This window comes from Ranitomeya imitator, chromosome 2, assembly GCF_032444005.1.
Source record: "Ranitomeya imitator isolate aRanImi1 chromosome 2, aRanImi1.pri, whole genome shotgun sequence".
Lineage (NCBI taxonomy): Eukaryota > Metazoa > Chordata > Amphibia > Anura > Dendrobatidae > Ranitomeya > Ranitomeya imitator.
Window position 1 is genome coordinate 820,811,841 of NC_091283.1, and position 13,285 is coordinate 820,825,125.

The 13,285-nt window shown below is 44.6% G+C and overlaps 1 protein-coding gene across 1 annotated transcript in view; it reads right to left on the bottom strand.

The window, feature by feature from the left end:
- The window catches only part of DOCK1 (dedicator of cytokinesis 1), a 421,618-nt gene that overhangs the window by 311,428 nt on the left and 96,905 nt on the right, over positions 1-13,285 (bottom strand). Inside the window, exons 10-11 of the mRNA XM_069753948.1 lie at positions 12,856-12,991; positions 9,966-10,038 (exon numbers count right to left, since the gene is read on the bottom strand). Coding sequence (XP_069610049.1) covers positions 9,966-10,038; positions 12,856-12,991 — 209 coding nt within the window. The remainder of the gene's footprint in view (positions 1-9,965; positions 10,039-12,855; positions 12,992-13,285) is intronic.

A 13,285-nucleotide genomic window follows, 5' to 3' on the forward strand; every position in this document is an offset into this window, starting at 1 on the left:
GCACGGTGGGTCTTTTTGCCCCTTTGCGTGGTTTTCGTTTTAGGGTTTTTTGTAGACTGCATAGTTCTCTTTGCTATCCTCGCTCTGTCTAGAATATCGGGCCTCACTTTGCTGAATCTATTTCATTCCTACGTTTGTCTTTTCATCTTGCTAACAGTCATTATATGTGGGGGGCTGCCTATTCCTTTGGGGTATTTCTCTGAGGTAAGTCAGGCTTGTATTTCTATCTTCAGGCTAGTCAGCTCCTCAGGCAGTGCCGAGTTGCATAGGTAGTGATAGGCGCAATCCACTGCTGCTTATAGTTGTGTGAGGATAGATCAGGTACTGCAGTCTACAGAGATTCCACGTCTCAGAGCTCGTCCTATTGTTTTTGGTAATTGCCGGATCTCTGTATGTGCGCTGATTACTGCACGCTGTGTTGCCTGATTGCCGGCCATAACAGTACAAGGAGCCAAACCAATGATTCCCAATAGAGGGAAAAAAGAAATCCTGACATCATTTTTTTTTCTTAGCTCTGTCTTCAGTCTTTTTTTTCCCCTAGACATTAGAGTGCTTCAGGACACAGCTGTGGACATGGATATTCAGGCTCTGTGCTCCTCAATGGATAATCTCGTTGTAAATGTACAAAAGATTCAAGATACTATTGATCAGAAATCAATGCATGACATTTTCCGTGAGTATCTGGATAAATTCTTGATTGTTTACTTGGATGACATTTTGATCTTCTCAGATGATTGGGAGTCTCATGTGAAGCAAGTCAGAATGGTTTTCCAGGTACTGCGTGCTAATTCCTTGTTCGTGAAGGGATCAAAGTGTCTCTTCGGTGTGCAGAAAGTTTCATTTTTGGGGTTCATCTTTTCCCCTTCTACTATCGAGATGGATCCGGTTAAGGTTCAGGCCATCCAGGATTGGACTCAGCCGACATCTCTAAAAAGTCTGCAGAAATTCCTGGGCTTTGCTAATTTTTATCGTCGCTTCATCTGTAATTTTTCTAGCATTGCCAGACCATTGACCGATTTGACCAAGAAGGGTGCTGATTTGGTTAATTGGTCTTCTGCTGCCGTGGAAGCTTTTCAGGAGTTGAAGCATCGTTTTTGCTGTGCCCCTGTGTTGTGTCAACCTGATGTTTCTCTTCCGTTCCAGGTCGAGGTTGATGCTTCTGAGATTGGTGCAGGGGCGGTTTTGTCACAGAGAGGTTCTGGTTGCTCAGTGTTCAAACCATGTGCTTTCTTTTCCAGGAAATTTTCTGCTGCTGAGCGTAATTATGATGTGGGCAACCGAGAGTTGCTGGCCATGAAGTGGGCATTCGAGGAGTGGCGTCATTGGCTTGAGGGTGCTAAGCATCGCGTGGTGGTATTGACTGATCATAAGAACCTTACTTATCTTGAGTCTGCCAAGCGCTTGAATCCTAGACAGGCCCGTTGGTCGTTATTTTTTGCTCGTTTTGATTTTGTGATTTCATACCTTCCGGGCTCTAAAAATGTGAAGGCGGATGCTCTGTCTAGGAGTTTTGTGCCCGACTCTCCGGGGTTATCTGAGCCGGCGAGTATCCTCAAGGAAGGAGTCATTGTGTCTGCCATCTCCCCTGATTTGCGGAGAGTGTTGCAGAAATTTCAGGCTAATAAACCTGATCGTTGTCCGGCCGAGAAACTGTTCGTCCCTGATAGGTGGACTAGTAAAGTTATCTCTGAACTTCATTGTTCAGTGCTGGCCGGTCATCCAGGAATCTTTGGTACCAGGGAGTTGGTTGCTAGATCCTTCTGGTGGCCATCTCTGTCACGGGATGTGCGTGCTTTTGTGCAGTCCTGTGGAATTTGTGCTAGGGCTAAGCCCTGCTGTTCACGTGCCAGTGGGTTGCTTTTGCCCTTGCCGGTCCCGAAGAGGCCTTGGACACATATTTCGATGGATTTCATTTCTGACCTTCCCGTTTCTCAAAAAATGTCGGTCATTTGGGTGGTCTGTGATCGCTTTTCTAAAATGGTCCATCTGGTGCCCTTGGTTAAATTGCCTTCCTCCTCTGATTTGGTGCCTTTGTTCTTCCAGCATGTGGTTCGTTTACATGGCATTCCTGAGAATATTGTTTCTGACAGAGGTTCCCAGTTTGTCTCGAGGTTCTGGCGAGCCTTTTGTGGTAGGATGGGCATTGACCTATCTTTCTCCTCGGCCTTCCATCCTCAGACTAATGGCCAGACCGAACGAACCAATCAGACCTTAGAAACATATCTGAGATGTTTTGTTTCCGCTGACCAGGATGATTGGGTGTCATTTTTGCCGTTGGCTGAGTTCGCCCTTAATAATCGGGCCAGCTCGGCTACCTTGGTCTCTCCATTTTTCTGCAATTCTGGGTTCCATCCTCGTTTCTCTTCAGGACAGGTTGAGTCTTCGGACTGTCCTGGTGTGGATTCTGTGGTGGACAGGTTGCAGCAGATCTGGACTCAGGTAGTGGACAATTTGACCTTGTCCCAGGAGAAGGCTCAGCTTTTCGCTAATCGCAGACGCCGTGTGGGACCCCGACTTCGTGTTGGGGATCTGGTTTGGTTATCTTCTCGTCATATTCCTATGAAGGTTTCCTCTCCTAAATTTAAACCTCGTTTTATTGGTCCGTATAGGATTTCTGAGATTCTCAATCCGGTGTCTTTTCGTCTGACCCTCCCAGACTCCTTTTCCATACATAATGTATTCCATAGGTCGTTGTTGAGGAGATACGTGGCACCTATGGTTCCATCTGTGGAGCCTCCTGCCCCTGTTTTGGTGGAGGGGGAATTGGAGTATATTGTGGAGAAGATTTTGGATTCTCGTGTCTCTAGACGGAAACTCCAGTATCTGGTCAAATGGAAGGGTTATGCTCAGGAAGATAATTCCTGGGTTTTTGCCTCTGATGTCCATGCCCCAGATCTTGTTCGTGCCTTTCATGTGGCTCATCCTGGTCGGCCTGGGGGTTCTGGTGAGGGTTCGGTGACCCCTCCTCAAGGGGGGGGTACTGTTGTGAATTCTGTGGCTGAGTTCACTTCTGTGGTCACAAGTGGTATTGCAGTCTCTGGGCTTCCTCCCTCAGGTGTTTTGGTGAGCTCGTTGGCTGCCTTGCTATTTAGCTCCACCTGAGTCTGTCTTCCTTGCTCCTTGTCAATGTTCCAGTGTTGGATCTGAGCTACTGCATCTTTCCTTGGGCCTGCTGCTCTGCTAGATAAGTGCTTCTAGTTTTTCTGTTTTTTCTGTCCAGCTTGCTATTAACTTTTGCTGGAAGCTCTGAGAAGCAAAGGGGTGCACCGCCGTGCTGTTAGTTCGGCACGGTGGGTCTTTTTGCCCCTTTGCGTGGTTTTCGTTTTAGGGTTTTTTGTAGACTGCATAGTTCTCTTTGCTATCCTCGCTCTGTCTAGAATATCGGGCCTCACTTTGCTGAATCTATTTCATTCCTACGTTTGTCTTTTCATCTTGCTAACAGTCATTATATGTGGGGGGCTGCCTATTCCTTTGGGGTATTTCTCTGAGGTAAGTCAGGCTTGTATTTCTATCTTCAGGCTAGTCAGCTCCTCAGGCAGTGCCGAGTTGCATAGGTAGTGATAGGCGCAATCCACTGCTGCTTATAGTTGTGTGAGGATAGATCAGGTACTGCAGTCTACAGAGATTCCACGTCTCAGAGCTCGTCCTATTGTTTTTGGTTATTGCCGGATCTCTGTATGTGCGCTGATTACTGCACGCTGTGTTGCCTGATTGCCGGCCATAACAGGTCATCTAACATCACAGTTGGAGTGATGCACATTTTCTTACCAATAAAAATAAAAAAATGTAGAAAAAGAACCCTGATAAACCTTATCAAAGTCAACTAGTCCTATAGGAACCCAATGAGATAGAGAAAAAAAAAGCACATTTATCACAGTTACGGAGAGGCGCCATGCAGCCAGTGTGTATGGGGGAAACAATCACACAGGAGAATCTGCCTAAACGATGAATCAACAGGTCACAAAAAAAGAAAAGAAGCGCTTAAAAATGCAGCCGGGATCTCCGGTATTCTGATGTCAGAGGAAATCTCCTGCTCCCACACACCGAGAAAAGACGTGTGAAAGCCTTGCATGTGGCGAGGTGTCATGGAAGGTAAATCCCTGCAGCAGGGAACGCTGCGAGGGCAGAGCGGACCGAGAAGAGACTGCGCTTGGTTACATAAGTCCATAAAACAGCTGCCTGTAAATTATTCACACACCCCGGCTGTACGGATCCACAGTCCTCACACACAATCTTACACCCACGTCAATCTGAGCAGCGTGGAATCATGAAGGATTTTTATGGCTGGGACCAAAAGGTGTGCGGTGAAGAAAAATAAAATCATCATCGCAGAGCGGATTCTCCCCTTTCCCCTGACCGAGGTTCATTCACCATCAAAGCTTAGCTGCTAATAGTTTATCATTGTTCCTTCACCAGAAATCGGGTCAACATGTGCCGACCTGCCGAGCTGCAGTGCAAAGCATGGGGGATGGACTGAGCAGCAGCCCGATAAAACGTTTGGGGGATTTTAGTCCATCTTGGAATCACTTAGGGCTAAGGCTGTGTGCACACGTTGCTGATTTTGCGCTTTTTTTCGCGATAAAAACGCTATAAAACCGCAAAAAAACAGCATACAACATGCATCCCATCATTTAGAATGAATTCCGCATGTTTTGTGGACATGATGGGGTTTTTTTCCGTGAAAAAAACGCATCGCGGCAAAAAACGCAGCATGTTCATTAATTTTGCAGGTTTTTTTTGCGGATTTCCCACTATAAAATGCATTGGGAAAAGTCCGGAAAAAAACGCATCAAAAACGCATCAAAAATGCACCAAAAACGCATTTTCAGGATTTTCTCAGGAATTTTCTGCAAGAAATCCTGAATGTGTGCACATAGCCTAAAAGAAAACCAAGCAGCCCATACAGGGAACCCATCAGTAAGCTGAACCCTCCTAGGCCATCTATATGGACATGTGGGTCACAGAAAGATGAATAAAATTATACCTTCAGATCTGTCATCCGATGTCTTATTTCACAGAAATCCACATTTTTCTTCATCTAAATGAGCTATTAAGATCTACTGGTTGGACATAGATCTCCCTGAGAATCTGCCTCCGGTGCTTATATTAAATGAGCGGGCATTATAACTGTGAGGCATGTAATGGCTGACGTTGTGATGTCACTGCAGAGCTGAGATTGATTACAACTAACACAGTGCAGCAGAGCTGAACTTTGTTTTAGTACAAACACACAGCAGCAGTTGTCCTATCAGTGTTGTCAGCTCAGCTGCAGAGCTGTGCCCGATTATAACCAACGCAGAGTTGGAGCTGGTCTCATTTCCAACACACTTGCAGTTGTCCTGTCACCGTGCTGTCCGGTCTGCTGTAGTGCCACCTCTACACCAAGCTGGCGGCCTGCGAGATGGAAGCTGAAGCACTATGAGAGGACAACAGCACCTGTTAATGTGTTTGTAATGAGACAAAGTACAGCTCTGCTGTACTGTATTAGTTATAACCAGGAACAACTCTGCAGTGAGATCAGGACAGTAGACTATCAGTCATTACATGTTTCACACTAGTAACACCTCTTTCATTTAGAGTAATCTCTAAAGGCAGATTCACAGGGAGATCTGTGTCCAGCCCGTAGATCTGAACAACTCATTTACATTTTATGAAAAATGTGAATTTGTCTGGAATAAGACATCGGATCGCAGATATCAAGGTGTCATTATATACATCTTCCTCTGACCTGCATGCTCAGATGGCTTAGCAGGGTAGGTACTGCTGACAGTTTCCCTATAAGATATCTACACTTCCATTTTATAGGAGTTAGGCCTCTTTCACACTTGCGTCGTTTAGCATCCGTCGCAATCCGTCATTTTGGGGAAAAAAACGGATCCTGCAAATGTGCTTGCAGGATGCGTTTTTTTCCCATAGACTTGTATTAGCGACGGATCACGATGGATGGCCACATGTCGGATCCGTCGTGTTTTGGAGGACCGTCGTCACAAAAAAACGTTCAATGTTAATGTTTTTTTGTCTGTCGCATCCGCCATTTTGTACCGCGCATGGGTGGCCGAAACTCCGCCCCTTCCTCCCCGGACTTCAGAATGGGCAGCGGATGCGTTGAAAAACTGCATTCGCTGCCCACGTCGTGCACAAATTTCACAACGTGCGTCGGTACGTTGGCCCGAAACATAGCGACGGACCCGTACTGACGCAAGTGTGAAAGTAGCCTTACGCTGTGTCTTAGATCAGCTGAAGAAAAAACACGGTTGAAAGTTGACAAGTCAAATGAAAGGAGTTTCCTAACAATTAATATAAATGCAGATTAATTCTGGGACACTGGATTGGGTATTTCGGTAAGGTCACGTTCACACGTTCAGTATTTGGTCAGTATTTTACATCAGTATTTGTAAGCGAAAACCAGGAGTGGGTGAAAAATACAGAAGTGGTGCATGTGCTACTATTATACTTTTCCTCTGTTCCACTCCTGGTTTTGGCTTACAAATACTGATGTAAGATACTGAGCAAATACTGACCGTGTGAACGCGGCCTGACTGTCCCACACACCTGATGTTAGATGCAGCTGAATACTGGGGCTGTACAAAACCCCATTAATTCTCTTTATATGGCACAAAGGTTCTTAGAGAGCTTTATCCAGCTTGAATACATAATATTCAAAGAAATATACTAAAGGGATTCAATAAACTGAAATGAACATTTATTTTATCCTGTTTGCTTAATTTTGGGGGCCGGAATCTCACCTAAGATGCAGTTAACGGCGTTTCGAAGATTTTACTCCTCCCAGAAGGACAGTAGGAATCAGTAGTCTGGGAATGTGACTTCTGGGAGAGTGTTGTGGGCATGCTCTGTGATCTGTGCAGAGGTCACTGTGCAGGGAGGGGGAGTATGTGAGCTGTGACCATCAACTACTGTGAATGGCAGATCCTGTGTTATTTCTGCCTGTGATGATAATGAGATGACTGCTCAAATGGGAACTCAGCAGAACGACATGTGACAGCCTATAATTGGACTCAGTAATCAGAGTAAAGACAGATTTAAAGGGGTATTCCCATCTCCAAGATCTTATCCTAATATGTAGTAAGTGTATTATTATCATTAATAATAATAAATAGCAGCAAATACCTTCAATTAGAAATAGCGAATCAGAAGAACTATACGACATGTCGCTGACCTCTTGTGCAGGGCATTGCAGTAGCATAGGTATCCATATTACGGCCACTCATATTACTGCCACTGAAACAGGCACTATGCGTGTGGCCGTAACGATGGATGTTGAAGCTACTGCAATGTCCTGTACATGGGGTAAGCGACATAGCTAATCAGAAGGACTATACTATATATCTAATTGGAGGTATTTGCTCATATAAATTTTACACCTACATATTGTGATAGGATCCTGGAGATGGGAATACCCCTTTAAGTATTTTTTTTTTTTTTGTTATAAAGATTGTGACGTGAAGCAAAAAAAATAAAATAAAATCTTAAAATATTTGTTTACCGTAATAACTAGATTATAATAGGGGGTTTCCAGAATGCACTGTGGATTTAAAGGTATCATGCCCTCGGTGACCATTTCGTCCAGGACTGTGAGCGCATTATTGGCTGCCATGAACAAGCGATGGAGAATTCACAGCCGCCTGACCTAACGCAACCTGTATCTTATTAAAGGTCTCCAGGGCAACCGCAGAGAACGAGGAATTAATGGCAGTCATATATTACCAGAACGCTCCCACGACCAAAGGGATAATTTCCTATATTAACATTATTTTGTCTAAAATGTCATATTGTAACATAATACTTGGGTATAATGGATCCTACAAATAATGGAATTTCTTTAAAAAAAGGAAAGTTATATCAATTTTCCAGCATAAGTTCTGTATCAAACAGTCCGAGAATGGGGGATGGGGAGTCCGAGGTACCCTGCGCGAATATCTTTAAGATCGTTCTCCCTTTAAAACGAATCTGTGAACAGATTTTTTCCACCTAATCGGAAACAATATTGTAGAGACAGAGACCCTGATCCCAGAGATGTGTCACTTGCTGGGCTGCTTGCTTTAGTTTTGATAATCACTGTTTTATCAGCAGGAGATTATCACTAAAGGACCGGTAAACCTGCTGCCAGGTAGTCCTTCATATGCATGAACGCAGTATAAGCCCGCCCCCGCCACTGATTGGCAGCTTTCTTCCAGTGTACACAGAATGGCTGCCAATCAGTGGCGTGGGCGGGGTTACACTGGGCTCCGCATTCAGACACATTAATCAAAATGACAGCAAGCAGCCCAGTAAGTGACACATCACTGGAATCAGGGTTTCTGCCACTACAACAAGCTGCTCTCAGATGGGGAAGTAAAAACCTGGACACAGATTCCTATGGCTCTTTCCATGCTGCATTTTTGGCTTCTATTAAAAGCATACGTTCACACAGTAGACATTTAACCCCTTCAGGACCGATGACATATAGGTACGTCACAGGTCGTGTCCCTCCCTTTGATGTGAACTCCAGGACTGACAGCTGATTTAATCATGTGCCCCTAACAGCTGAGGGTGGAATCTGTTAAGATGTTAAATGCCACTGTCAATCGCTGACAGCGGCATTTAACTCGCGCAAACTGGATGAGAGTCACAAACCACGCCCATCGGTGCTCCTGTCACATGATCGCGGGGCGCTGATCGTTTGGTATGAAAGATGCGGGTCAGAAGAAGACCCCCAATGCTTGTCATTGCAGATCTCCTATAAACGCAGTCATCTAAGAAGACTATTGAAGAAAGTAAAAAATAACAAAAAAGTTTTAAAAAATACGAAAAAAAATTTTAAAAAAAAGGTGCAAATTACACTCCTTTTGCCCCGTTCAAAATAAAACAAAACAGAAATAAATACACATATTTGGTATCGTCGCGTTCAGAAATGCCCGGTCTATCAAAATTTAAAAACAAGTAATCCGAAAGGTAAACGGCGTAACAATACAATTACGCTTTTTTAGTCACCCGCAAATTGCAATAACAGGCGATCAAAACATCGTATTTATCATAAAATGGTATCAATAGAAACGTCAACTCTGAGCACAAAAAGTAAGTCCTCACCCAGCCCCAGATCACAAAAAATGGAGACACTAGTCTCGGAAAATGGAGACTTTTTTTTTTTCATAAACTTTGGATTTTTTGTTGAACAACTAAAATAAAAATAAAAAAGAATCTATACGTGTTTGGTATCTGCGTATTTGTAATGACCTGGAGAATCACAATGGCAGGTCAGTTTTAGAATTTAGGCTCAAAGTTGGACATGTGTCTAATTTTCCGTTGACACCTCAGTCCATAAAAACAATATCACGGACATGTGACTGGCCCCACAGTCTATAACAGGTATGCATGCCATCTGTGAAAATCGTACTTGTGAATGAGGCCCAAGTCAAAGGTAGCCCATCATTATTATTTTTAATATCTTCCATGTAGTTTATCAGTTTTCCTTTTTGGCTCCCAAGCCTCTTTTTTTTAATAATGGGTAAAAAGCTGCCGTGAAGCGCTGAAAGAACCGACATGTTCCATTCATCACGTGAATGAGACTTTGAAAATCTCATTCATTGAGCTGCTACCGTAAAACTCTGCATCTTGTTTCTACCCAAAAAATGGAGATTAAAAAAAGAAATACCCATCAAAAGCACTACGTGTGAACAAACACTAAAGAGCCCCAGCGACAAAGGCCCAACACCAAGAAGCTTTAACCGAAATTCTGTTGGACATTGGCTGCCACCATGCTTTATGATGTGCGGTGAAAAAAAGAAGAAAAATCTGAGGACATGAATATACGAGACCTCCTGTGAACCTATCCGCTACCAGAGACCGTGTGAATCCGAGATGGGATTTTATGTGCGAAGAAAATAGAGGAGTCAAATTCAGCAAGGGAGGAAACGAGGGCCACAGAAAAGTACATCGTAATTATAATTCTGTGTAACGATACTTACGGCTGAAAAGGTATAAAATGTTGTTTGTCCTCGTCGTCAAGTTTCCCAGTAATTATGTCAGTCACATCCATTACTGAAAGCAGAAAGACATAAAATTAACAGAGTGGATGGCGGCGGCCGCAACGTGCGAGTGTTTTAATGGAGTAGATGCTTTAATGAAATGTACAGACGGAATGTGCATTATGTCCGAAAAAAATAAAATAAATCTATATTCCAGCTTTATTTCGCATCTGTCGCCACTCTCCAGGCTAATTTCAGCTGCATTAAATCATTTGCCACGTGAACTTTCCCCGTACAGTGACACCGCCACAAAGAAATGGAAGCGACTGCAATTGTGGAAATGGTAAAAAAACAAGATTTCATGTGCGACAACACATTTCACTGAATTATTTACCGGCATCCATTCACTTGGTAAACAGCGGCGGTCGCGCCAATTACCTTTCCATCAATAATGAAATATGCCAGTGCATTTAATTAACCTATAATCAGAGATAAAACTAATGTTTATTACGTTCCGAATAGATTAAATGAGAGGAAAGGTTATGAGGACGGTTCTTCGAAAGGGACTTTGTTTTTGTGTGATCACAGAGGGGAAAGTAAAGCAATGCGTGCCGCCATTAATATCAGTGCACCAGGTCCATAGTCATGCTGTGCAATTTCCACTGTGGCTGAAAGAGGAGCCGGCAGAAAGGGAGGCCATCCATCCTCCATCTATAAATCTATCGGGGCACGCAGGTTATAGACTACTCCTTTAATACTTTGAAAAGAATTTCAAGGAATAACTCCCAAAGTCCAGTGCTGCCCCTCCCCCTGCTTTTCTCGATAGGCTGCAGCATGACACCATGACTACACAGCATGTGACCACTGCAGTCGATCACTGGGTTCAGCAGCTCATGCTGTGTAAAGCACTAGAGCCCAGTAATTGAGTGCAGCATTCACAAGTGCCGTAGTCATGATGTAACTGGCTGCAGGAATCAAGAGTGTCAGTCGTAAGGTGACGGGCTACAGCACTCACAAGTGTCATAGTCGTAAGGTGACGGGCTACAGCACTCACAAGTGTCATAGTCGTAAGGTGACGGGCTGCAGCACTCACAAGTGTCATAGTCGTAAGGTGACGGGCTGCAGCACTCACAAGTGTCATAGTCGTAAGGTGACGGGCTGCAGCACTCACAAGTGTCATAGTCGTAAGGTGACGGGCTGCAGCACTCACAAGTGTCATAGTCGTAAGGTGACGGGCTGCAGCACTCACAAGTGTCATAGTCGTAAGGTGACGGGCTGCAGCACTCACAAGTGTCATAGTCGTAAGGTGACGGGCTGCAGCACTCACAAGTGTCATAGTCGTAAGGTGACGGGCTGCAGCACTCACAAGTGTCATAGTCGTAAGGTGACGGGCTGCAGCACTCACAAGTGTCATAGTCGTAAGGTGACGGGCTGCAGCACTCACAAGTGTCATAGTCGTAAGGTGACGGGCTGCAGCACTCACAAGTGTCATAGTCGTAAGGTGACGGGCTGCAGCACTCACAAGTGTCATAGTCGTAAGGTGACGGGCTGCAGCACTCACAAGTGTCATAGTCGTAAGGTGACGGGCTGCAGCACTCACAAGTGTCATAGTCGTAAGGTGACGGGCTGCAGCACTCACAAGTGTCATAGTCGTAAGGTGACGGGCTGCAGCACTCACGAGTGTCATGGTCGTAAGGTGACCGGCTGCAGCACTCACGAGTGTCATGGTCGTAAGGTGACAGGCTACAGCATTCACGAGTGTCAGTCGTAAGGTGACGGGCTGCAGCACTCACAAGTGTCATAGTCGTAAGGTGACCGGCTGCAGAACTCACAAGTGTCAGTCGTAAGGTGACGGGCTGCAGCATTCACGAGTGCCATAGTCGTGAGGTGACGGGCTGCAGCACTCATTAGTGCCGTAGTCGTTAGGTAACGGGCTGCAGCACTCATTAGTGCCGTAGTCGTGATGTGACAAACTGCAGAACTCATTAGTGCCATAGTCGTGAGGTGACGGGCTGCAGCACTCATTAGTGCCGTAGTCGTGATGTGACGAACTGCAGAACTCATTAGTGCCATAGTCGTGAGGTGACGGGCTGCACCACTCATTAGTGCCGTAGTCGTGAGGTGATGGGCTGCACCACTCATTAGTGCCGTAGTCGTGAGGTGATGAACTGCAGCACTCATTAGTGCCGTAGTCATAAGACTGAAAAGTGCGGTATGTATTATTATTCTTCACATTTTCTTCAATAAAAATTATTTGATTTAAAAAAAAGAATACCCCACGAGGTGAGATTTTGCTTGGTGGTGCCCCCAGATCGATGTAGATTGACAGTCATTTTGCATTTCTTCCATTTTCTTACTATTGCACAAACAGTTGTCTCCTTCTCATCCAGTGCCTTACTTATGGTTTTGTAGCCCATTCCAGCTTTGTGCAGGTCTATGATCTTGACCCTGACATCGTTATAAAGCTCTTTGGTCTTGCCCATGTTGTAGAGGTTAGAGTCTGACTGATTAATTGAGTCTGTGGACAGGAATCTATGTGGACAGGAGTCTTTTATAAGGGTGACTATGTAAGACAGCTGTTTTTAATGCAGGTAATGAGTTGATTAGGAGCATCTAACTGGTCTGTAGGAGCCAGAACTCTTAATGGTTAGTAGGGGGTCAAATACTTATTTCTCACTGCAAAATGCAAATAAAGTTATATAATTTATACAATGTGATTTTCTCGGTTTTATTTTTGCTATTCTATCGCTCAATGTTAGAATTAACCTACCCTTAAAATTATAGACTGTTCATGTCTCTCTCTGTGGGCAAACTTACAAAATCAGCAAGGGATCAAATACTTATTTCCACCACTGTACATGTGAATATATTACTGGATTGAAACAATTACCTGCGACTCCAAATGGCCTCCTAAGACCTGACGTTAGTTTCCTCGTGTTGTTGTCTCTTAGCTCCATCCGTCCCACCCTCACTATCTGACACACAAAGCTGATTTTTTCTCTTTTCAGGTCTTTACTTCCGAGGTCCTGCAAGTTAAAAGCAAAAGCAGGAAATAATAAGGGAAGAAAGGTGAGGACTTTAGAGAAGTCAGATCGAAAAAATTGCATCGGCACTTAGTAAACGACATTATTTCGGTAGAGTCTATAGATCGGTGGATTGTTTCACGCAACCCCCGGTCCAGGTCAGTGCTCGCCAGCTAATGACAGGAGCTGCACATATTTCCTGTGCATGCTGGTTCCCTGGTGCGACGTTTGATCCGCCGGATTGGTGTGATGTCATTTGTGCGGTGACGTTTTGTTAGCCCGGCAAATTGAACAAAG